The sequence below is a fragment of the Sminthopsis crassicaudata genome, chromosome 5 (assembly GCF_048593235.1).
Source record: "Sminthopsis crassicaudata isolate SCR6 chromosome 5, ASM4859323v1, whole genome shotgun sequence".
NCBI classification, from domain to species: domain Eukaryota; kingdom Metazoa; phylum Chordata; class Mammalia; order Dasyuromorphia; family Dasyuridae; genus Sminthopsis; species Sminthopsis crassicaudata.
This window is the reverse complement of record NC_133621.1, coordinates 52416600-52444038: the sequence shown is the minus strand read 5'-3', so window position 1 is coordinate 52444038 and position 27439 is coordinate 52416600. Positions and strand designations below refer to the sequence as shown.

Here is a 27439-nt window from a genome sequence, read left to right as displayed (position 1 = left end):
TGCATTCCCATCATCACCCCTTCAGTCAACTCCAGTATTTTTGTGTTATCTTTGAGATCAAATGGAAGATTCTGTTTGGAGTTCAAAGCTTTCTATATATCCTGGCTCTTCCTCTAGTTCAGGATCTCAGCACATTTGGCCTGGATTATTACTATAATCTTCATTTGGACTCCCTTCCCTATTCCAATCCATCCTCACACAGCATAAAGAATTATTTTCAAAACGGTTTTTTTCCTACATCCCCATCATCACCCCTTCAGTCAACTCAGTAGTATTCTGTTACCTTTAGGAAGATTCTGTTTGGAGTTTAAAGCTTTCCATGTATCCTGGCCCTTCCTCTCTTTCTAGACATCTGAATACACCCTTTGGGCACTTTATGCTGCAGCCACCCTGGCTTTCTGGCTTTCTTCACACATGTCACCCCATCTTCCATGTCCATGCTTTTACATGTACCCCATGTATAAAACATTAAAAAAAAAACAATTCTCCAGTGGTTGTAAGGATCAAATCCTCCATGGATTCTCATGGGATCGAGAAAGCTGCTATTCTATAGGATCAAAGTGATTTATAAACGGGTCTGCCTTTGTTATCGTCACACCATGTGAATTCTGACAGAATAGTGGGTTTGATGCACATGTTTACTCCCTAACAAGCTACAAAGAATTGCTCTCTTGAGTCCTTTCTGGTGCTAACCAAAGTCTTCCCAGGCTAGCCCAGACTTCCTTCCCATGCTAGCATTTTATGGTGGATTTGGCATTGACTGAGAGTTTCTTCCGCTCCAGCTGTACTTCCAGTTACCTTGAAGTGAGGGATGGAGGGGATTCTGATGCACCACTACTCTCCAAGTTGTGTGGATCCTCTTTGCCTGGTAGTCAGTTGTCCTCGGGTGATCTGGTTTATTTACACTTTCGGTCAGATGACAGCTCCACCAATGTCGGATTTAAGGTCAAGTACTCTTTAGGTAGGTAATACTGATTAGGTAAATCATATACATTTAGGAATTTATATGATTCCTTTTAAATGTAATTAGTATGAAATTAAGGCTCTAAAATTGTAAGATTTTATCTTCATGGAGCTTGTCTTTGCCTTGCTATTAAAAGTTGTAATAACAAGTACTATAAAAGTAGGTAATTATTTATATCATTTTATACTTTATCTTCAAAATATCTCATGAGCATCACACAACTTCTTATTGTTGTGAAACCTAAAATCCACTTTCTACTTTTTATGCCCATTCCTATATTAGTTAATTTCACAAATGCCAGAAACACATTTTCAGATAGTAAGATCAGCTGAGCTGTATTACTTTTGAATCAATAAATTAAGTTTGGAAATTACTCCTAGTTTCTAGTTCCATTTAAGCCCCTGGAAATTTTGTAGTTCCCTTTTGGGTGTCAGTTTTAGTGTATTTAAAATGGGATTTTGAAATACATTCGTCGAAACCTCGCTTAAACATGAATCTGGAAGGTTTCTCTTAGATCCTGACCAATTCAAGAACCATTTGTTATTTAACATTTTTATTTATTTATTAATAATGATATTTAATATTAGTATTGTACTATGAGTAGAGATCTGTGTTATACATTGTGGGAGACGCAAAGATGAGAAAAGTTATTCTTAGTGTCAAAGTGCTGATAGTCTAGTAGAGATCGTTGGATTCAGTCACAAACAATAGGAATACAAAATAGAACATGTTTAGCCTGAAATAAAAGTATTTAATAAATTATATGGAAGTTCCAAACCAAGAGTCACCAGAAAAGACTTCATCATACACCAAGTAGTCTCTGTCATAAAAGAGGCTCTAAGAGAGATTATTATTTTTTTTTGCAGTTTTGTGTGGAGGAATACTCGGGGGACAGAATGGGATCATTGAAAGCCCTCGATATCCTGAGCATCCTTACCCTGAAAATCTGCTATGTGAATGGTATCTCCAGGGTCCATCAGGGCACTATCTCACTCTCCACTTCGAAAACCTGGACCTTCAATATTCTCCTAATTGTGAAAAGGACTTTGTAGAGATCCGGGAGGAAAATGCTTCTGGTCAGTGGCATGTGTCGGCTTCCTTTTTTTCTGATTTACTTTCACGCTCAGGTAGAATAGCAATGTCTACATCCCTCTGGGGGAATAGCATGGAGCAAGGATTTCCTGAATAGCTCATGGCTGTGATGGAGAAGGCTTCTTCCTACCATATACATCTTGTTCTAGACAGCCAAGGGCAGGGGTACTATGAAACTGCAGTGATACAATTGATGGAAAGCTTTTTTCCAATCTTAAGGAGCTATATACATAGTTATTATTATTTTTGTTAAAAATGAGGTAAAACATTTTGCAAATCTTAAGGTGATGCACATATATCAGTTATTATTAGTCTCCAATCACTATGCATCCAATCTCCAGAATGTTTTCATTTCCAGAGCCTTTTTTTAGACACATTATATATATATATATATATATATATATATATATATATATATACACACACACACACACATATACACACACATGAACTTGTATGTGTATATGTGTGTGAGAAACACAGTCTTATCATTGAAAAGAATCTATGAAGCCAGCCATTTAATCCACCCCCATGTAGGAATGAGGTCCCTAGATAGCTTTAGCTAGCCTCTTATAATACCTCTAGGAATGGAGACCTTACCATTCATTCCATTATTGATTAGTTTGGATTTTTAGAAAGTTCTTTCTTTACACTGAAGCTAAATGAATAACTCTACTCCATCTTTCAATTATTTGAAGAAAGTGATTTTATCCCCCAGTTTTTTTACGTCTTTCATGTTCTGATTTCTTGACCTTTTTCTTTCCTGTGGCTATGAACTAACTTGTAATGCCTTTCTTAGACTACGGCACCCGGGACCGAACCCAGCATTCCAGACAGAGTCTCTCCAGGACAGAGCTTTACCAAGTGTCCTGTGCTGAATAGGGTGCTAGCCTTGGAGTCAGAGATCCTACCTTCAGAACTTATTAGCAATGTGCTCCTGTACAAGATTTAGTTTCTGATATGGGATTCTTCACCTATTTTATTTCCTCAGGAAATGTCCTAGGCAGGTTCTGTGGAAACACCATTCCTGAAACTATTGACACACGTTATAATCTTGCTTTCATCAAGTTTGTCACAGATGGATCAATCAGTGCCCCGGGTTTTAAACTGGTCTTTGAAGCCAGCCTCGAAGGTGAGTTGTATTATAATTCTCATTTTAAGAAAAACAGGGCATCCATTCAGATTTTTCAACAAGTAATCTTAGATTCTTCTTAAAAAGTTCAGGTAATGCATTTTGGATTTCCTTCACAGGCTAATTGTACACTATTTCAAAGTCTGATTCTTTTTGTACAGCAAAACAACTATTTGGACATGTATACATATATTGTATTTAATTTATATACTCTAATGTATAGGTCAACCTGCCATCTGGGGGTGGGGGGAGGAGGGGAAAATTAGAACAAAAGGTTTGGCAATCGTCAATGTTGTAAAATTACCCGTGCATATATCTGGTAAATAAAAACTATTAAAATATTTTTTTAAAAAGTTCAGGCAAAAACAAATGACATTAATACTTGCAAAAAAAGGAAAATTCAGGCAAAAATGAGTATATTTCCTTGAATAATTCAATTAGTGCCTCACCTTTTTTATTCTTCTTGTCTTTTAAGATGTATACTGCAATTGCTCTTGCAATTTTTTCTCCTTAGGTTATAATGTTTTTTTAAATTAATTCCTTTTTGGATCCATGATAACACAGGCTAATATACTCAAGTAATCATTGAAAAATCCTGCAACATAGGCATATAAAATACTTTTAGACAATCATTTCTTGTTATTCCTTTTTTTTTCCTAGAAGAAATCATTTCAGTTTAAATAAGTTAATGTTTATGCCTTGCAGGTTGTGGAGGGTATCTATATGGAGCCTCTGGGATATTCACGTCTCCCAGATATCCTAATGCAAATTTTCATAGTCGAGAATGTGAGTGGAGCATCATTGTACCAGAGGGAAGGCGGGTTACTCTGACCTTTACCAACCTGAGACTAGAAGATCATTCATCATGTGATACTGAATCTGTGACAGTAAGTGCTAAGAGTGGTCCAGAATGTTTTATAACAGGAGCCCTTGACTCATAGTGTATGATCAGAAAACTTGTTTTGAAATATCATTTATATTGTATACCTGAATCTCTATCAAATTCAAAGAATTTCATGAGGATGGAGTTTACTCTAGGCTGCAAAAATTCTTCTTTCATTAATTTTCACTTACACTTAGAAGCAGCATAACTTTGATGGGTTTTAAGAACAAAAGAATACTTTAAAAGTTATATATGCACAAGGAAAGGAAAATATTTCCACAGGGCAGCAGATGGATGAGCACGGCTCTCAATCACAACACAAGCTTATTATTGGAAATTCCATAGTGCCTTGCCCCAGATCTTTGCTCCACGCAGCCCAGTAGTCTGTATCTGAGAATAGTACCAAGAGATAATCCATGGAGAGCAAACTTGCCCTCTGTAACAGCAATCTTAAATGAAGTGAAAAGTACCCCAAACATCCCCAGCTTCTTCCCTTTGATGCTCTATCATCTGCAGCTTTAACCTAAATAAATCTTTTTGGAGGTTTTTAAAAAAATATTCTCATTTTACCTTCTCTCCAAATTTACTACTTACTTGATAAAATGCTATTTCCCTTTTTTATGAACTAAAGCAACTTTACTTATGTCCCAGCATTCACTCTGACATGATTTTGTATTTTACACACTTCCATCATGTCCCTTTCAGACTATCCTCCTGCCCCATCCCCCAGATTAAAAATATCTTGAATAATTTGGATCTGTATTAAGATGGAAGCCCCTTCATTACCTTCATTCTGGCTGCTCTTCACTGAGCTGTTATCCAGTTGTTTTGTGTCTTATTATTTGTGGGAGCCAGTTTTGCAAAAGGTATCCTAGGTTTAGCACATACTTGGGATACTGTGTTCTGCTTTGCTTCCTGAGCTTGCTCAACATTATTGGTCCCAGCAGCAACCCCGCAGCCCTGACTCTGAAGAGCATTTCCAATAATTATTAAAACTCTTATTTGTGCACAGTGTAATTGACTTTAGACTCTCTTACTATGGGCTGAGTGCTAACTGGTGTGATTTAACAAGGCTTTTTAATCAATCTAATTGATCCATGAGTAGGAGATTCAGCTTAATCTAGCACAACACAACACATACACACATACACTTTGCTATTCAGAAAGGATCAGACATAAAAAAGATTGCATTTATGCTGAGACAACATGACAATACCTCCCACAGTGCCTCAAAGGTAGAAAGTGATTAAAAAACAACGGTGGAATGAATGAATAAATGAGTATGACTAATTTTTTTCAAGTTATTTTTTCATTTCAAAGGTTAGATTAGACTATCCTCCAAATCAAAGATATCAAACACACAATGAATCCTGCACCATTCTTAAGTACATTAGCAGGATTAAAATGTAATTGGAAATATTAAATAAAATAAACAGAAAATATAATAAAACAAATAATATTACATTTTAAAGTTAAGTCAATATTGGGCTCCTAAGGATCCTTATATACACATGGTAACCTTCATTTCTATTTGAATTTGACACCATTGCTCAAAATCATCTGGCACCAAAAGAGAAACCATGATTCAATCTAGATATCAAAGGTACTGATACAATATTTATAAAACTTCTGTGAAGTAGACATTTTTAATTGGACATAGAATATTCATGGAATAATTGATAAACTTCTTGAATGTAGCCAGTCAACAAATATTTTTTAGTATTTACCTTATGCTAAGCATTGTGCTAAGATCTAAGGTTACAATGAAGGGCATAAGTATGGCTTGCTAGGATTACATATGATAATGGAGGAAAATACATGTAAACAATTATATACATATATAAAAGATATGTATGTGTGTGCCCATATATGTATATATCTAGGTACATACACATATATGTCTATATAGGTATATACACATGTGTACATGTGTAAACATATATATACACACATACAGAGACGGAGAGAGCAAGTGAGAGAAAGAGAAACACAGAGACAGAGAGAGATCGATAGAGAAGATGATGGAAGGTAGTCTCAGAGGACTCAGCAGTTGCTGACAGAGGAGTGGGCTGGGAAAGTCCCTGCAGAAGGTGGCATTGAATTAAGTGAACTATTTTCAAAATATATGCAAAGATAGTTTTCAACTTTCACCCTTACAAAACATTATATTGCTAATTTTTCTCCTTCCCTTAACCCCAACTTCTCTCCTAAACATCAAGTAATCCAATATGTTAAACACATACAGTTCTTCTATACATACTTCTGCATTTATCATGCTGCACAAGAAAAATCAGATCAAAAAGAAAAAAATAATAAAGGAAAAAAGCAAGCAAACAACAATAAAAAAGGTGAAAATACTATCTTGTGAAGCACACTCAGTCCCCACAGTCCTCTCTGGGGACAGATGGCTCTCTCATTACAAGTCTTTGGAATTGGCCTGAATCATCTCATTGTTGAAAAGAGCCACATCCATCAAAACTGATCATCATATAGTCTTATTGTTGCCGTGTACAATGATCTCCTGGCTCTGCTCATTTCACTTTGCATCAGTTCATGTAAGTCTCTCCAGGCCTCTCTGAAACCATCCTGCTGATCGTTTCTTATAGAAATATATATATAATATATATAATATAAATAAATATATATAATATTCCATAACATTCATATACCACAATTTATTCAGCTATTCTCCAACTGATAAGCAGCCACTCAGTTTTCAGTCCTTGCCACTACAAAAAGCACTACTACAAACATTTTTGCACATGTGGGTCTCCTCGTTTATCCTTTGGGATACAGACTCAGTAGTGAGACGCTGAATCTAAGGATTTGCACAGTTTGATAGCCTTTTGGACTTAGTTGGACTAAGTCTTGAAGGAAGATGTGGCTGACAAAAAATAGAGATGGGGAATGCTGGCATTCTGGGCATGGGGAGTAGCCAGTAAAATGCTTGGGAGTTAAGGGAGTGTGCAGAAAATAGGAAGAAAGATGACATTGGAAGATCATGGAGTTTATGGAAGAGAGTAAAGTGTAAGAAAGCTGTAAAGATAGGAAGGGGAGAAGGGATCAAGGACTTTGAAATGCTAAATATAGATTTTTGCCTTTGATCCTGCCTGTATCTGGAGAGGACCATATGGGCGGGCAGTCACATGGTTAAACCACTTTCCCAGTTGGCTGGAGGTTGGTTTGGAGCATGGAGACCCTAGAGAGGAGGGAGGCTGAGCAGAAAGCTATTGCAGTGCTTTAGATGTGCAATGATGGAGGCCTATCTCAGAGGGTGGCTATGAGTGAATGACAGGGGATGGTTATAAGTAACATTATTATTAAAGTGAGTTACCAAGTGTGAGAGGAGTCAACGTGTCACTGAGCTTGACCAGAAGTGTGATGGTGCCTTCAACAATGACAGGGAAATTCAGAAGGAAGAAAGATTTTGAGAGAAAGTTAGAGTTCTGTCCTGGAAGCCTGTAGACATCTAGTTCGGGATGCAAAGGCATTTTTCAAGGTAGGATCGAAGGTCAGGAAAAAGGTTGGAGCTGTAAAAAATGATCTAAGGATAATATGCATCAAAATGACAATTAAACCCATAAATGGGAAAAGCATCTAGGAAAGAGCTTTGACCATTGAAGGCTTGTAGGAAGAACAATGAGAATAATGAACAGGAAGCATAATGAGAGAGCAAAGTCACAAAAACTAGAGAGGAGAGAGCCTCCAGAAGAAGAGGATCATTTAGTGTATAAACACTTGGGAGAGGTCAAAAAAGATAAGGATTTAGAAAAAGCAGTAGAGTTGACAAGTAATAGTTGATGATTACATAGAGCAGTTTCAATGGAATGATGAAGTTAGAAGGTAGATTGAAGATTTAGAAGAGTGAGAGAATCAATCAGCTAATAAACATTAAATACCTACTGTGTGCCAGGCACTGTGCGCCAGGCACTGGGAGCTTAGATACTGAGACAAAAGGCAGTCCTTGTCCTCAAGGAACTTACAAACAAATGGGAAAGAGAGCATTCAAACAAATATATGCAAAGCAAGTTATATACAGGATAAATAGCAAATAACTGAAAGAAGGAAGACTAGAATTAACAAGGGATGGAGGAAGGCCTTCAGTAGAAAGAGGAATTTTAGTTGGGACTTAACGGAAGCCAGAGGGTGAGTGGTGGGGCAGGAGGGAGGGCAGTCCACGTATGGGAGACAACCAGAGAAAATGGCCAAAGCTGAGAATTAGAGTATCTTGTTCATTCATTGTCACTGAATCGAAGAGTACCTGTTGAGAGATAAGATGTATAAATAATGGAAAAGCAGAAAGAGATTGTAGTATAAATGGCTCTGAATGCCAGAGCACTTTGTATTTACTTTTGGAAACTGCAGAGAGCCATTGGATTTTCCTGGGTAGGAAAGTGGAGGATGGAGTAGAGTAGGGAGAGATTTGAGGCAGTTAGACTCCTCAAGAGGTTATTGATTAATCCAGGCAGGAAGTGATGGGGTCCTGCACTAGATAATGTCAGTATCATAGGAGAGAAGTGGGTATGTTGAGAGATGTTGCAAAGGAGAAATCAAATCAATAGACCTTGGAAAGAGATTGGAGGGGGAAAGCTGTGAGACATAGTGAGGAGTCTGGGATGAAGCAGATGGGGACCTGGGGAAGATGGTGTTGCCCTCTAGGTTATTAGGAAGGTAGGAGGAAAAAAAGGTTTGAGAAAAAGATAATGAGTTCGATTTAAACATATTGGACATCCAGTTCAAGATATCTGTAAGGAAGATGGGATTTAAGATTGGATGTCAGCCAAGAGTTTGGGATAGAAAAGGTCAATTTGAGAATAATTAGCATAAAGATGGCAGTTAAATCCATAGGAGCTGAGGAGGGCACCAAGGAAAGTAGGGCAGAGGTAAAAGAGCAAGGGATGCAGAGCAGAATGTCGAGGTTCACTCCTGGTTAGAGGGAGTGATCTGGAGGAGGGCCCAGCAGAGAGAAGAGAGATGGAGGATTGGGTTGGTAGAAAGAAAACCAGAGAAAGTGGTGATCTGAAAACAAGAGAGAGGATAGAGAGTACCAAGGAGGAAAGAGTGATTAATGGTGTCAGAAGCTGCAGAGAGCATCAGGGAGAATGGCTGAGGAAAGGCTGTTGGATTTAGCAGCATAGAGATCCCTTAACTTTGGAGACACAGATCTGGTGGAATGATGAGGCCAGAAGCCAGACTGGAAGGGGAAGAAGAGAGGAAGAGGAGAGAGAGTGGAAGTGCCAGCTGCAGCCGGCCCTTTTGAGGAGTTTGGATACTAAGACCGTAGTTATAAGGGGAGAGAATGGAGGGCTGGGAATATGCTGAGCAATGAGGGATGAATCCAGGCTGACAATCAGGCTAGAGAGAGAGATCTAAGAATTAGACTTTTCATTGCCCTTTCCTAAGGTTGGCTGGTTGTCTGGTGGTGCTGTCAGAGCTTCAGGATGGACGTGTAAGGCTTAGGAGAATCTAGTCTGGAGGCAGGAGAGGGAAGTGGAAAGGAGGTCGGGGCAGCTTCTGGAGTGCCACAGAGGGCCCTCTAGCACCAGAAAACGCCAGAGCCCTGCTCTTAGTCCTGAAGGTAAGGGACATGTCTAGATTATATTTTCTTCCCTTTGTGCCTTGCACATTGGCTTAAAGAAGGAAGAGATTATGAAATGTTTGTCAAATTGGATTGAGCCAATTCAAGTTAAATCAATGGTTGCAGAGAGCAGAGAGAAAAGGACCCACATGTGCAAAAATGTTTGTGGTCGTCCTTTTTGTAGTGGTAAGAAACTGGAAACTGAGTGGATGCCCATCAGTTGGGGAATGGCTGAGTAAGTTGTGGTACATGAATGTTATGGAATGTAGTTGTTCTGTAAGAAATGAAGAGACTGACTTCAGAAAAGCCTGGAGAGACAGGAACTGATGCTGAGTGAAATGAGCAGAACCAAGAGATCATTGTACACAATTCCAGTAGATTTGTGATGGAGAGAGCCATCTGCATCCAGAGAGAACTATGGAAACATAGTATTTTCACCTTTTGTTGCTGTTGTTTGTTTGCTTGTTTTTATTTTATTTCTCATGTTTTTTCCCTTTTGGTCTGATTTTTCTTGTACAGCATGATGCATATGGAAATATGTTTAAAAGAACTGCATATATTTAACTTATATCAGATTGCTATCTAGGAATGGAGGAGAGAGAAAAAATTAGAACACAAGCTTTTACAAAGATGAATATTGAAAACAATTGGAAGAATAAAATATTAAAAAAGAGAAGTTTCTCCTGAAAAAAAAAAAGATTCTATGGTTGCAAAGTCCACATTGACCATTTTGCTGCTTGGGGATGTTTGATTGGCATTCTGGGATGAACCTGGTTCTACAAAAGCAAATCTGAGACATCAAAGGGAATAGATTTGTCCAGGGATTGCGTATGGCCAAGGAACTGACACAATGCCTGTTATGCAGTAGGTGTTTAATAAATGCATGTTGATTGATTAAGTGGCAAGCAAGATGTAGAGAATAGGCTTCCTTCCTCCCAGAGGATCTCCTTAAAAAGCTGTGAGTCTAGTTACCTCCAGGACATAATTAGGACCATAAGGTGTTCTAAGCCTAGTCTTTTCCTCAATAGGTTTTCAATGGCATCCTCAGTAACTCACCCCAACTAGAGAGAATCTGTGGTCCTCAGAGCCCAAGGAATTTTATAGAGTCTTCAGGGAATAAAATGAAAGTTGTGTTTGTCACCGATGGATCCAGACCCTACGGGGGTTTCAGTGCCTTCTATTCATCCAGCGAAGATGCAGGTAATCAGAATTTTTAAGTTAACCTCATTTTTATCTGCTGTATTAAAATTATGTGCACTTCTGCTTAAAAGATCAACAATATAGTTACTTATACCTTCCCTATCAATGTTGTTTGTATTTTTTGATGTTAAGCAAGACTGAAATATATGAAATCCAATGTCAAAGCCATAAGAAGGTCAACTCAATTTTGCTATTATGATTTTAGAAATTAAATGAAATTTTTAAAATTAATGAAAAAATTCTTCAATGGTTTTGTTTTTTATTCCCCCCTGGCTATTATATTTTGGTAGTTCTGCAGTTCTGAAGAGACACTTACAATGAGAAAAAAAATCCTCAAGGAAAAATTAACTTAATGAAGAGAATAGAATCCTTTGTTTGTCAGCCTTTTTATTTTCACATACTTTTTATTTCCAGGTAAAGCCAGTGGCAGACTCAGGCTTCAAGAGCAGCCAGACGTGTTCATTGTCTGGAATTCTTTTTTCCTCTCACATTCCACATTAGTTTTACTGGATTTTTTTAATTAAAAAAATTCAAAAGGATGAGATCAAAAGATGAGACCCACTGGTTAGCTGCTCTTCTTGAGAATTCAAAGATTTGGGTCAAACAGAGAACTCCCACCGAGCATCTCAGTGCCTCTACTTAATAATTTACTCTCACATTTTTCCAGCACACCTTTGAGATGAGTGGCAAAGATATTTAGGCCCAATTTAGAAGATTTTGCCTTATCTTTAAAGGCTTTTCCACTCCATGCTCATAGAAAAGGAATGATGATGCAAAAACACTAATTAATATAAGGGAATATTGTCAAATCCCTCCTGTGTAAACTCTTAATTAGGCTTTCTTTCTCTCTCCAGACTGTTAACAGTCTAGTCCGCTCACAAATTTTTTGGAGAAATGTGTGTGTTTACACATATGTGTATATATTTATGTGTCTCTCTATATAGATATTTTGATACATATGGGCTGTTATACATGAATCTAACTATTTTTTCTCTTGCATTTGGGTACCATAGTGTGTGGAGGAGAACTTACAGATCCTCATGGAGGCAACTTTACTTCTCCTGGTTATGATGGATTTAGCAACTATGCTAAGAACCTAAACTGTGAGTGGACCATCACCAATCCAAATAGTCAAAACTCATCCATTTACATTTCCTTTGAGGATTTCCACCTAGAGCATCACCAAGACTGTCATTCTGATGCCTTGGAGTTCCGAATAGGTAAGTCTTGTAACTGCTTTTCTAGGGTTGGTTTACATATAATATCTTGCCAAAGGTGAGCAGTTCCAATATTAAAGAGAGCCCAGTGCACATAAAGAATATTGTTGAGAAGGAAGCAAAAATGTCTGCAATAAAACTGTCTTTATCTGCCCCACTGAATCAAATGCATTTTATAGGATACACTGAGATAGATATTAAAAATAGATCCTATGTTTGCTCAATTCATTTTGAAAGGTCTTAAACCCACAAAAGATACCCCAGTGCTTATTCTCAAGTATGTGAAACTTCAATTGATTCTGAAGAATTCAAATATTTAAGAAAATCTTAGAAATCTAGCACCTAGTATGGTCACAACATATTATAACTTTTTTTTCTTAATGGGATTTAAAAAGAGATCTGGAATTCTATCAAGTCATGGCTATCTCAATAAGTTTGGGACTCTGTCATTTGGAAAGTGGGTTAATGCAAAAGAGGAATTGAGTGTTTGTCCTGAAGATCCTATAAAGTGATTCCAATATTGACCAGTGTTTTTGTTTTCATATTAAAAGAAGGGAATTTAGGATTGTTTAAAAAAAACAAGAAAATCCTTTGCAAGCCCTACTTTGGTATGAGAATAATTCAGTGTGTTCAGCTCTTTGGGACAATATGATAAAGTAATGAAAGGATAGATTTAGAGTTAGGAAGACCTGAGTTTGAATACTTTTTCATGTGTATATTAGTTAGATATCCTGGATTATTCACTTAATTTATATAAACCTCAATTTTCACATCTATAAAATGGGGAATAATAATAGCATCTACCTAACAGGACTATTGTGAAGTTTAACTTTGATAACATCCATAAGGACTGTTGTCATCATCATTACTATTCGTTTTAGTGACAGGTCAAATTTTAAAATATACAGCAGCTATGTCCTGATTAGTCTGAGTCATGAAATATGTGCAGTGGTGATGTGTTTGAATTAACACTATTTGAAGTTGTAATTCTATAAAGCATGGCAATTGCTTTTACTGCAATGGAAATTTGTGTTGCAGATTTGATTAATGTGAGCACTTTCCTTATTTGCACTAATTGAAACCGAGATGTATTCTGGAAATTTATTGTAAAGATTTTTTTTTCATTGTATTTTGCCCCAAACAATGTTAGAGTATCAGTGCCATCTGTGCACTGGTCTTTCTCATCCCTAAAATTAGATTGCATAAGGAATACTTCCCAGTCATGGCTTTGCACCCACTTATTTCTCAGCACTTAAACCAAACCATTAGAGGAATTGGATAATGTTAGGGGATTTTGTCAGTTACCTATCATTGTTTATAGTTCTTTAGTATCTTTATTTAGAGATTGAATAATTTGACTATGAAGAAAGAATATTGATCTTTACTCTCCTTAGCAGTATATCTATTAAAGTGGGTTGAGAGTTAGAGTTAGGATTAGAAGCAACGTTTATCCGATTTTCTTTTAAATTCCCAGAAATCATGTTTTTGAGTACTGAGCTTGAAACCTTCCATAGAGGGCAGTTGGTTAGATGAAGAAGAAGGGTTTACGCTGACAAGTTTACATTTAGGGTTTATTAAAAAGATCATTGAAGAACTAATGTAGGGGGAAAATTAGCTTCCTTTCTTGTGAGGGATTGTCTATTAGACTTATGTTTCTGTTTCCAATTTTTTAAAAAGAGAAAGAAAAATTCAAAATATATTATACAACAATCCTGCAAAGTAAAAGAGTTAAAATGAGATTTTAATTTATTGTTGATATCCATTAAGGCCAATTATGTTTTATCTGAATTCAAAGACTTGTATTTGGTCTCTACCAGAACCCAGAAACAACAAATAAAAAGCACTTTAGTGATTAATGTTATAATAGAGATAGTGTGATCTAAGGCAGCAGTGTCAACCGTGCAGCAACATTTTGAGCACTTAACAAGATTAAAATATAATGGAGAAATGTGTTTTAAAATAAATAAAAATACAACAGAATATAGGTAAAGTTAAAATATAATCTTCTAAATCAATATGCAGCTTGTAGGGATCTTTGGTATGATTTAATTTTCTTTTTCTTTTTTTTTTTTTTCTGAGGCATTTGGGGTTAAGGGACTTGCTCAGAGTCACACAAATAGGAAGTATAAAGTGTCTGAGGTCAAATTTGAACTCAGGTCCTCCTGACTTCAGGGCTATTGCTCTATCTACGGCACCACCCAGTTGCCCACTTGATTTAATTTTCTTTATGAGTTTGACACCACTAATCTAGTGGATAGAACAATGAACTTTGAATCAAAAGCCCTGAGTTAAGATCCCTTTTTACATATGAGGAAACACATCTGAGAGAAAATATTTGTACTAATCTAATTCAGGGTTGTTTTGAGAAGTGTATTTTATAAACCTTGAGAACAACCTAAATGTGTGTTACTATTAAAATGCTTATTTATTTGGATAATGTGAAGTATTGATGTTTTATGTTTTAGAGGAACCAAATCTTTATAAAAAATAAGATCAAAGACTAAGTATTTTAGACAGAAAATTTGTCAGCTCTTTTTAGGGATACAGAATTTAGATATAAGTCCCAAGCAGTGAGAAGAGACCAGAGTAGGAAAAAGAAGAACACGTTAGCAAGTGATGGCTGAATACTGGTTAAACAAATACAGCCGCCTTTATTCCTCCAAGCCCAGTGGTGGGCCATTAGACTATAATGGTATGTTCATTTATAAAGTAAGAGAAATTAGTTTGCAGAATAAATAGAGGTTCTATCATACATAACTTTTCTAAAATTCTATTTACCCCCTTAACTTCTTTCTTATTTATTTTGTGATTCAATTTATCTAGTTTTGAGAGAGCAAGATTGAGATACTCCCACTAGTAGAGTTTATCTTTCTATTTCTTCTTGCAGCTCTCTTAACTTTTCCTCTAGAAATTTGGATGCTCTATCACTTGGTGTATATATGTTTAGTATTGCTATTATTTTGTTATCTATGAATTAATTTATTAATTAATATTAGTATTGATATGACTTCATTATCTATATGCCTTTAGCAAGATGTAGCTTCCTTCTTTTTCTCTTTTAAATAGATTTATTTTTGTTTTTGCTTGATGTGCTATCAGGATCACTACCCCTGCTTTTTCTTGTTTACTTCAGCTGAAGCATAATAGATTCTGCTCCAGCCTTTTGCCTTTACTTTGTATCTATCACTGACAGAGTAAATAGAGAGGAGATGAGTATTCTTTAACACAGGGTATTAGATTGCACATAAGAAACAATATTTAGAAAATTACTCAGTTCTAAAAGATGAATTTTTAGCCCAAATAGAAAAGATTTAATTCATGGAATCTATCCAAGAGATTCATTTTTTTTTTAGAAAAATAGAAGTCTATATTTGGTCCCCCATTCTGTCACAGGAGTCAGTAAAGGCAGATCTCACTTGATAATAGGAGCGGCTGGATTTGGAATGAACAGGACACAGACTGATCACAGTCCTCTGCAAGCAATGAAGGAGAAGGGAGATCAAAGCCATTTTCACATATAGACAATAGAAGGAAGTCCAGCCAGTAGGTGACAGGTGCTGTGTCTCAGCAGATGGGTGGATATAGGACAAGGGAGAGACTTTAGGAGCCAGACATAGGGAAGATCCAGGAAGGCAGATGGCTGTTAAAAAGGGCTGACAGTGAACAACAAATCACTTCATGCATAGAGACAGATAGACAACCAAGACAATGATATAGAGAACAAAACAAGAGTGCAATTACTAGAAATGGAGCACAGAGTAGGGGCTTAGCCACTTACCCCACACACATTCACTTACACAAACATATATACACCCAGAAAAAGAGAAATTAAAAAGGATAACTTAGCCATGACTTATACATGTCAGAATCCTTCTGAGTGGACTCATTCTCAATATAGTGATATCAAAAGGGCAGAGATGGGGCAGCTAGGTGGTGCAGTAGATGGAGCATCAGCCCTGAAGTCAGGAGGACCTGAATTTAAATCTGGCCTCAGACACTTAACCCTTCCTAGCTGTGTGACCTGAGACAATTTAACCCCAACTGCCTTAGCAAATATATATATATATATTTAAATATATATATATTTAAAATATATTATATATATATATTTTTTTTTTAAAAGGGCAGAGATCCTGAGCAAGTCACTTAATCTCTCTCAGCTTCAGTTTCCTCACTTTAAAATTTGAAATAACCACTTTAGAAGATCTATTTTCTAGGATCTTGGTAATTATAATATGTTATATTTGTAAAGAACATTTCAAATCTCAAAGTGCTATATTCATGCTAGCTGTCATTACCACCATTATCTAAATTAGTCTAATAGATTTTATAACAGCAACAAAAATAATGTCATGCTTTGTTTGTTCATTTTTTTCAGAACATGTTGGTGGTCCTCAAATAATAAAAATTTGTGGACAGTCATTACCCACAGTACCCTTTGCCCTACCCTTTCCGCAGATCTGGGTGCACTTTGTAACCAATCAACTTGTGGAAAAGACTGGATTCAATGCTCATTACTCCTTCACAGGTATGACTTTTGGTTACTCTTTGGCTCTATCAAATGAAACTACAGGGCTAGATAATTATCAAACAGCAAGCATTTTTTTGAATATCTATTATTTATGCAATATTTCTAGAGCATGTTAAAAATGTAGGATAAGATCACTGCCCTCAAAAACTTTATAGTAAGTTGGGAAGTCAACACACATGAAATAATGAAAATGTATTAAGTGACAATGTTTGCTCAAGTGGTAAGTGAAATGGTTCAGAGAGGGCAGAGATCATTGGGGCTGAAATAATCCATTATCTTAATGGAGGAAATGAAATCTGAGCTGAACCTTGAAGGATGGATAGTATTTTAATAGGCAAAGGGAAAAGGAGACATGGTGTACAAGGATGGGGGAGTAGCATCATCAGAAATGGAAATTAGAAAGTTATAGAGCAATGACATTAAAGAAAGTACTTTGAAGTAGGAAATTGAGTTGTGAGAAACATGGTAGGATGGGATCATTCTTTGGATGGCTTTGAAAGGTAACTAAAAGAATCTTGTTTTGATTACTGAGATCTATTGTAGGGTCTACGTAAGCAAGGAACATGATGAAATTGTTATTTTGGGAAAGGAAGACTGACATATTGTGAAGGATGGAAGGGGAAGGAGATATGGGAGTTAGAAAGATCAACTAAGATGTTATAGAATCCAGGTGTGAGATTGAGTGCCTGGACTCATGTGGTGGCAGGAAGAATGAAGAAGAGAAAGGGAAAAGACTGCTAGAACTTAGTCTACAGGAGAGAAGGAAGAAGATAAATGAGGGATGAGTCTCAGATTTCTTGCCTTAAAGACTGGGATGATATGCTGGTATGAATGACAGAAAGAAGAGGAAATTTGAGAAGAGAATCAGTAAGGATGTTTAACCTGGAGAGGAGAAGGCTTGGGATGGGATCAGGAACAGTATTGCTTTATTCCAGCATTTGAAAGGATTTCATGTGGAAGATTTGTTTGATTTGTTGCAGAGTGCCAACCTAAGAGCAAGGTAGCCTCTGAATAAATAAAACTACTCCAATTTAAATAGATTAATTTTTTTCAATAGTATTTTGTTTTTCCAAATTTAAAGTTTTCAGTATTCATTTTTGCTAGATTTTGAGTTCCAAATTTTTCATCCTCCCTCCTTGACCTCTCCCCTCTCCCAATACATCAAAGTAATCTTATAGAGGTTATACATGTAATACTTTTAAATATATTTCCATATTTATCATCTTGTGAAAGGAAAAATGGAATGAAAGGAAAAATCAATGAAAAAGAATAAGCAAACAAATAAACAAAAAGGTGAAAATAGTAATCTTCAATATGCCTTTAGTCTCCATAGTTCTTTTTCTGAAGGTGAATGGCATTTTCCATCCCAAATTATTGGAATTGTGTTGGATAACGGTATTGCTGAGAAAAGTCTATTATATTTAATTATCACATATTCTTGCTGTTACTATGTACAATATTCTCCTAATTCTTCTCACTTAATTCAGTATGAGTTCATGTAAATATTTCCAGGCTTTTCTGAAATCAGCCTGCTCATCATTTCTTGTGGAACAATAATATTTTATTAAATAGATTTTTAGGGGACAATGAGTTCCCCCTCATTGGGAATCATCAAGCAAAAGTTCAATGACCACTTGTCAGCAGTATTCTGAATGGAATTCCTCATGAAGTAAAAGCTGGACTAGATGATCTCAGAATTCTAGAGACACTCTTCTGTGAAAATTAAAATAATTTAAGTTTTTGATACATTGTGTTTGATATGATAGCCGAATGTTCTGTTATAAATATATGCCTTGTAGGCCATAAGAAGGACAGGACTGAGAAACAGGTAAGTCTCCTAGATCAGGGAGAAAAATTTGGGAGTTATCCTAGTGCAGATAGATGCTAATGGGAACCAGAAGAGGAATTCGTGTTCAGGGATAAGAGCCTCAGGGATTGCTGTGGTTGGGTTGATTTTGTTCAGTTTTTTTGGTCAAATGAACAAACAAGAGTCAGGACTTAATAGGCCTGTTGCTTAAAACCAACCACCAAAAATCAGGCTTTTTCAGATGTTTATGAAATAGAATCTGTTTCAAAAGTATATGAAAACCAACTCATAAGAATCAGGTTTTTTTCAGATGTTTATGAAATAGAATCTGTTTCAAAAGTATATGAAAACCAACTCATAAGAATCAGGTTTTTTCAGATGTTTATGAAATAGAATCTGTTTCAAAATTATATGAAATCCCCACCTTACTGTAATATAACTCAAGGATGATGGTCAATGTATGAAAAGGCAGACCAGTGCAGCTGAACATCCTCAACAGCTAGAGTTAGGGATAACAGAAGCTGTGTTTTGAAGCTCATATTCACTGGGCTGGCCATTTGAGGAAAGTGAACTTTCTGACCCATTGTGCCTTTTTTTTTTTTACCATTTACACATCTATCTAGTCCAGCCCCAGTTGGTCTTTGCACAGGGTTTTTAGTTCCCAGTTATGCTGCCTGCCCTTGTCTTTATAGAACTACATTCTCTTTATTTTGTCATTCACCCCAAATGCCATGGACATTTACATCCAGCTGCTCTTATTTCAATGTGGCTTTTTAAACTCGGTATGTGGTTGTGTCTTTAGGCTGCTCTGATTTTGTTTTCTTATTTTAACCTTATTCAGAGAGCTGTGAACTTTGATTTTTAGATTGCGGAGGCATTCTGATGGGTGAAGGAGGAGTGATCACTAGCCCAAATTATCCATCCCCATATGGAAAATTGAGCCACTGTGCTTGGTTATTGAAAGCTCCACAAGGTCACACCATCACTGTGAGTTCTAATTAATGTTACTTAAGAACTGGTGGGGAGAGGGGAGGGCTGGGAGCTGCAGGTGGAGTATAGAATGTTAACACCTGCACTGAGAATGGGAGTAAAGGTATATTTTAAGAAACAAACATGGAGCAAAGGAAATCAGAAAATCCATTAGTGCTGCTATCGTAATTAATTTTCTAGAAAAGGGGCTAAATTTTGAGGCAGATCTAAATCTGGGTTCAAATCTCAGCATTGCTACTTATTAGTTGTGACCTCATACAAGACACTTAAGTGGGCTTCCATTTCCTTATCTATAAAGAATGGACTTATATTGGAAGACATTTAAGTTCCCTTCCTTGTGGGAAGAAAATACTTTAGAGGTCATGCTCTATTGAGTTATTAAAAAAAAAAAGATTATAAACACTGCTTTAATCTTTTGATTTTGTCCTCAAGTTGGCTCTTGTTTAAGGGATCTTGGTGAAAACCCAGATTGTTTAGGCTCACAAACCATAGATGTTATGTGGGCCATTTTATAAATGAAGATAGTGAATTCCAAAGCAATCTCAAAAGTGACTTGCCCCAAATCATACGTAATGACAAGACCAGATTTTGAACTCGTTTGCTGTGGGCAAGTCCAGGAGTTTCTTCTGTATTACCTTGGCATCTTGGAACTCAGTCTCTCTTAGCAGGAACTCATAATTTATTTATTTATTTTAAAATTTCTTATTAAATTTGTGATAATATTTTATTTTTTTTGAAATACATGCAAATATAATTTTCAACATTTACCTTTGCAAAATCTTGTATTTCAAATTTTTCTTCCTCTCCCCTCCTCTAAGACAGCATGCTAAATGATATAAGTTAAACATGTAGTTCTTCTAAATATATTTCATAATTATCATGTTGTATAAGAAACATCAGATTAAAATAGGGAAAACATGAGCAAAAAACCCAAGCAAACAACAAAAAAGTGAAAATACTATTTGATCTTTGATCCGTTTTGATCCAAATTGATCTTTGAGCTTTGATCCACATTCAGTCTGAATGTAGATGGCCCTTTCCATCACAAGTCTGTAGGAATTGCCTTGAATTACCTCATTGTTGAAAAGAGCCAATGACTCAATTTGTAACTCACCATTCTGGTTCAGTGACTGCCATTGTCTTTCCATCACACCTCTGAGGTCTCCAGAGAGAGACAGGGGGATGGAGGAAGATTTTCTTTGCCTAGATCTGGTTCTCCCTATTGACATTCTCACTCCTGAAGAACCCACTGCAAAGCAGACTTTTAGCAAAAGGAAAATAGTGAAGGAGAGGAAGGGAAAGAGAGAGAAGAGGTAGGGGGAAAGGACAGAAGAGCACAGAGCACAATAAAAATGAAGAGATCATGATTGGTAGGAAACCCATTTGTAATTTTGAATACCTCACTCTGGCTTTTTATTTTTTCCTTTAGCTTTCTTTTACATCCTTTGAGATTGAGAACCATATTGTATGTTTGTGGGACTCTGTCACTGTTCTCAATGGAGGTTCTCTAGAATCTCCTGTAGTAGGACATTTTTGTGGAACGACAATCCCCAAGCCAATACAGTCCGGTTCAAATCAACTGTTGGTCATCTTTAACTCAGACCGTTCTGTGCAACTAGGGGGCTTTTCTGCCACATGGACCACACAGACTCTGGGTAAGGGGAATGCTATTCTCTCTTATCATCTCTACCATAGGTATCAATATCAATTGTATCAGTAACAATCATCAAAATCCTTGGCACTCTCCAATGTTTTAGCATTAATAAGTGATCTAATTTTAATCACTGAAAATGACATCTAAAAAGGTGTGTCTGTTTTACCTACTATTTTCTAAGAGTAACAGAGCCTTTCTATCCGTCTTGTAGCTGAAACCCCTACATGTTGTCTCTTCTCATTAGAAATTGAGCTTCTTAAAATCAGGAACACCTTTTTTTTCTATTTGTATACTCTGGACTTAGCACAATGTTCTATACATAGAAAGGGCTTAAATGATTAGACATACACCATTTAACAATCCAAATGGCACTGTGACTCCAATAGCTGACAGACATCCCATTGCTATAACAAACCATCAGAAATTCATTTCAGTGCATTGCCTTTTGATAGATAAAATGTGATGATAATGAAAATGATTGGAGAAAGGAATACTTCAAAATATTTGTTTTTCTCTGCATGGGGTCTCATTCCACCCAGGTCAATCATACACATTCTATGCACTAGTTCATCACTTGATGACCATTTTTTTCGTTTTGTTTTTTTGTTTTTTTGCTGAGGAGCCTCTCCAGAGTAAGGTAGAGCAGTTTTTGAATCTTAGACACACACAATTCATGGCCAAGTTCACATTCAAAGCTTTACTTGCTTGATAGGGACAAACAAAAACTTTTACTCTGTTGACAAAACTTTCAGGATCTCAGGGTTTACCTCTAGTTCACACATCATTTATACTGATTTCTTTTGATTTTTATAATAGTGATCTTACTTCACTGGGGCTTGGGTTAAAGAGCATTGTCGTGGCATTTTTCCAGGTTGTGGTGGAATACTTCATTTTGACAGCGGTATAATCAAGTCTCCTCACTGGCCTCAAAATTTTCCTGTGAATAGCAGATGTACATGGACAGTCATTGTACATGAAAGCAGACACCTAGAGATCAGCTTTGACAATAATTTCCTGATTCCCAGCAGTGATGGACAGTGCCAAGACAGCTACATAAAGGTCGGTGACATTTACTTAATTGAAGAAAAAGTATTTTAGTGAATATAAATATTTAGCATATAAATTACTTCTGCTATTGGGAGTTAGAAAGAAAATGATTTTATAGCTTAGATTTTATATACAGAAAAATGAGAAAATTATAATTTTCACAGTTAAAACTGAACTTCAGGAAGCTTGGATTGAGGATTAAAATAACCTGGGTTCTCTTCTCTTTTCTCTTTATACTAATTCACTTGGTAATGTCATTAATGCCCACAGATTCAACTATTATTTCTATGCAGAAAATCCTCAGATCTATACATCAACCCTAATCTCTCTCCTGACTTCTAATCACACATTACCAGTTGACTTCTGAACATCTAGAACTGGAAGAATGAATGAACAACAACAACAAAAAAAACCCACAAACATTTAAGTGCTCTCCCCTGATTATTTTGGACTTAAAGCTTCCTTGGTTTTTTTCAAAATTTAACTCAAGTCCTAATTTCTTCATGAGGTCTTTCCTGTCCTTTCTTGGTTGCCTTCTAACACCCCTCACTAGGTTCCATCCAATACATACATGCACATTTGTGTGTGAATATACATATTTCTATACCTATATATTTATATGTCTGTAGTTATGTAAACTCCTTGAAATCAAATACATTTTTGTTTGTTTGTTTACCCTTTCTTTATGTCTAGCTCACAATAAGTGTTAATAAAAAGTGCCAACTTTAATGCATAAAACATGGATATAGGGGTGTGCAAGTAAATGTCTAACAATTGACTTTCCCTTCAAAATGTACATTACATATTTTAAGATTAATTTGCAATATTAGCATTTTCTCCATCACTTTCTTAAGTCTAGGTAATCAACACAAGAGTAGATCAAGTCCCAATTTCTAACATTTACCATTTCTGAAGTCAAATGCTCACAAGTAAAATTCAACTATTCAAACTTAGAATCAGTTTAAACTGACTGCAGTGGAGATCTGCACAGGTGCCGTGAATTGAGGATCTTAGTCCATATCCAGAACAAAAGACCAAGAACTTTTTTACTTTCTTTTTTTTCCTTTGGTCATCTTTATCCAAAATGTACATAGTTGTTTCCTTTGGGTTAAAAATATTACCCATCAGGGCAGAATATAATAACATTTTGGAATCTACATGGTGGCGAGTCTCTTGGTCATTTCTGTGTCAATTTGTTTTATCCTTGCTTGACATTATAATCAAATATTTTTTAAACTTTATCTCTATTATATTTTTAATGGAATCTTGTGTGATTTTGACATATTCATGTGATAATCCTTGTCAGAAGAAAATGTTTCCAGTAAAAATTTACTCTATATTGGTGCTTTTCACCAGTCAAGAAACAAGAAGCACCCCTTCACATTGAAATGTTGTCCAAAGATGTGGTTTGCAATATGATACTGTTTGTAAAAACCTTACCTGTTCCCTTCTCAAATTTCATCAAGAATGGCTTTAGTGCACAAGAATGGAAACTCCTTGAAAAGAACCTTGTCTCCCAACAATTGCCACTTGTAAATAGTAAGCACTTAAAAATGCCTGCTGATCGACATTATGTCCCATACAAATATAGAATTGTAAAAGTGGGCATATGTTTCAGTAGATACTGATATTTTATTGGTTTCTGTAAGTAATAGGTGGGTCAGTTGATCAAGTGTCTAAGTTTTATAACCCAGAGACACAAAGTCTCCAAGATTAACTTGGGAGACATTGTCTCAGAAACAACCTTGGTCACTTATACAAATGATATTGCAAAATGGCTATTTGTGGCTCCAACTTTCCATTAAGTAGCCACATTATATTAACTTCCCTTTTTCACCAATCAAGAGTATCCCACATGTTGCAGATGAGTCACTTTGGTCATTCAGTCTACATTTAGTGATGCTACAGAAAACATCAAAGACTAAGTATCCCAGTTCTTTCTTTTCTCTGTAAATATAAATATTGTCTCTGTCGCTCAGACATCACAGGAGGGCTGAGGATCTATTATTTTTCAATCGACAAATAGACAGGAGTCTCTTAACAAATATTTGTCCAGAGAATCAAAATTTCTATTTATCTCACTGCAAGAATGACTAAAGGAATAGAAAACTGGGGATGGAGGAATCTAGATTTCCCTTGACTTGTTTGAATTATTGGGTATCTAGGATACTTTCTGTCTAAGTATGTGATTTTTCTGGTACATTTAAATTGTCTCGAGTCATTATAGCATGTCTATCACTTTTCAATGTTTACTTTATAAAGCAATTCAAGGAAAATATCTAAATTTATATAAACTTATATAAGTATAAGTTTATATGAATAGTTGGTTTTTAAAAATAATATTCTTTATATGCTTCAAATTGTTTTTGGTATAAGAAATTAACTTTGACCTTGTTAATGAAGGTAGCATTCAATTTCTAAATTTAACTAAAATCTTGAAGATTTTTGAAATATAAAAATAGATTCTGAAAAGTTCCTAGAATGTTAAGAAAAAAAAATCACTTGTGACCAAGATGAGTTCTGTGAAGTGTTTTAATAACCAAGAGGCAATTGAAGGGTTTTCAGATTGGCTAATACTTTTATAGATTTATTTTCTGACTCTCTCCTTTTTCTTTTACTTCTGAGTATTAGATGATAGGTAAGGAAATGTACAAGTTTTCAATTTCAGTAAAGGGGTGGAGATTTAAGAACTATTTTATCATCATCATCATCATCATCATCATCATCATCATCATCATCCTTATAAAAATCCTGCTGTTAGACTAAAGGATAGCATTTTATCTGGATGGTTCCTTACTTTAGAAAAGCTTCAGTGCTCAGATAAGAGGCATATTTCAACATCTACCTTTGCTCATTACTTACCATTCCAGTGAATTATGAGTATGTTTTGAGTACTGATTACCTTGTGATTATGCTTAAAGTATAATAATATTAATGATAATAATAATAGCATATATACATATATTTCTTGTGATGTATCAGGTATGTTTTAAGTGCTTTACAATTATTATCCCATTTAATCCTTATAACAAACCTGGAAGGTAATTTGATTCCCATGTTAAAATTGAAGGAACTAAGGTAGACAGTAGTTAAGGGATTTATCCAGCATCACAAATCTAGCTTACTAGCTTATTGACTAAGGCTTAAAATGATCATGTATAAGTTTCAAGGTGAGTGAATTAAGAGGAATCCAATGAATGCTTCAGACCAAGTTGGCAACATGCCTTGGATTACTGGTTTGTAAGCATCTTCAGCATCTTGCAGACATCCCTTATTTTTTTGTTTTTGTGCTCAAGTACTTCAAAGCTACTCAAGTTCCCACTTTTCAGCCACCTTAGAATGTTTTATATAAGACATCATGTGGATGTATCCTAGATGCACAGTGTTTGGAATTGACCCACAGCAAGAAAATTTTAAAAAATGAAGCAGAAAATTGGTAATTTGAAAATAGGTTATTTGCATCTAGATGTTGACTGAACTGTTTAAAAAAGACTTTTCCACTATTGGGCCACATTATGTTTCTAGTTATACAGTATTAGTCTCACTGAGAAGGGTAGAGGAGATCTGCATTCTCTTTGCACAGGAGCCAGGGCAGAATACATAACTAACTACATACAATACATAACTAATACATAACATAATTCAGATGAATAATTAGCTAGATTAATTTGATATAAATCTTTTCAACAGAATGTTGATCATTAACCTTTTTTTTTCTAAAAAGTGATTCAGACAATTTACTAAAGGTGTAGAGAGGCAGAGATATGCATAGAAGAAGGGGATTAATCATTAATAGTCATAAAATTTAATTTTTTTGTAAATTGTAATTTTGTAAAATGTAATTTTAACCCACTTATTCTGTAAATGTTCATTTCATATACAGTAGTTGTATTTGTCTCTACAACTCAGTTTTGTGTTCCTTGAGGTCAGGATCACCATCTTCTATTTGCTGTGTCATTCGGCACCCAATACTGTAATCCTCACACAATAAATGTCTAACCTTACTCACTCAGTGACTGCTTACTAGATGAGGGAATCTAGAAATAGATTAGACAGTTGATTGATCAAAGAATTATTTAAAGGCTATACAAAAATAAACACAGTCTCCTTAAAGAAAAACACATAGACATATTCTTAAATAAATCAACTCAAGAATTTCCTCTAATAGCATTAAAAACACATTTTAAAATTATATGTTTATTGTTACTTTAAATTCTATGTACACATAAAGATGATCATGATTTTAAACACTGAAGAGACACAGAAAATAATAAATTATCTCTATGAATTTGCTAGGTTTGGGCAGGAACTGAGGCAACAGAAGCAGCCCTGTTGGCCACGGCTTGTGGAAGTGTGCCCCCCAGTCCCCTCATCCTTCCAAGAAACTCTTTCACTGCAGTGTTTCAATCTCAGGTTGCCACAGGGCCAGGCTTCTCTGCATCATACAGAAGCAGTAAGTACCACAATTTCACGGATATCATAACTGGGGCTGGGACATCAGCATTTAGTAGGCAAGAGATGGTCATGACTCAGATAAATTTGGGGTAGATTATCCTGTGGTAAATTCAAAATGGGTTCAAAAGCTAGATCCAAAAATCATATTACTGTCTATTAAGAAACCAATGATCTCCTTGACGGAGACCTCTATAGACTGTTCCAGGTCTATGAATGGTCTGATTTAGAATTTTTATCAATCATAAAGAGCAGGATGACAATTATATCAAATTTGCAGATGTCAAACATAGGATGAATAAATAAAATAATGACTGACATTGTCGGGATCTTTAAAAAAGAAAAGCTTAACAAGCTAAAATGATGCTTTAAATATAAGATGAAATTGAAAATAAATCAATGTAAAAAGAACTATATTTGAATTCAGAAAACCAACTTTACACATAACTCGTGAATGCTGCAGGGACAAGGTGTGCCTAGGCCCATATTATTATGAGAGATGGGACTTTAGTAAACTGAAATTTTCTATATAAGATAGTGATACAATACAGTGATCAAAAAAGTTATTGTCCTCCTAGACTGCATTAGGAAAGGAACAGCGTTTGGGACATGGAATGTGTTGGAAGTGATTACCTTATTGTATTCTACCTTATGATCAGTTCTGAGAAACAGTGGAAAAAATACATGAACCAGCTGGAGGTTTTCAGGGGAGAAGCCAGGAGGATGAGGGAACCTGAAAACTTGTCACTAGAGGACCTATTGGAGGAACTGGGACATTTAAAAAGAGGATTTGGAAGGGAAAGTAAGTCAGGTGACCTTGTGCATCCCTCCCTCACTTAAATCCAATTCACTTACAAAATCTCATTGTATCAACAACCCTTTTCAGAACTCT

The 27439-nt window shown here is 35.8% G+C and overlaps 1 protein-coding gene across 2 annotated transcripts in view; it reads left to right on the top strand.

Annotated features, from left to right (window-relative positions):
- CUBN (cubilin) overlaps positions 1-27439 on the top strand; it is a 290121-nt gene that overhangs the window by 196635 nt on the left and 66047 nt on the right. For both annotated transcript variants that reach the window (XM_074266686.1, XM_074266685.1), the window contains 11 exons: positions 783-961; positions 1831-2040; positions 3048-3188; positions 3894-4075; positions 10678-10849; positions 11863-12069; positions 16445-16594; positions 19270-19391; positions 20824-21049; positions 21920-22107; positions 26392-26548. In XM_074266686.1, coding sequence (XP_074122787.1) covers positions 783-961; positions 1831-2040; positions 3048-3188; positions 3894-4075; positions 10678-10849; positions 11863-12069; positions 16445-16594; positions 19270-19391; positions 20824-21049; positions 21920-22107; positions 26392-26548 — 1934 coding nt within the window. The remainder of the gene's footprint in view (positions 1-782; positions 962-1830; positions 2041-3047; positions 3189-3893; positions 4076-10677; positions 10850-11862; positions 12070-16444; positions 16595-19269; positions 19392-20823; positions 21050-21919; positions 22108-26391; positions 26549-27439) is intronic.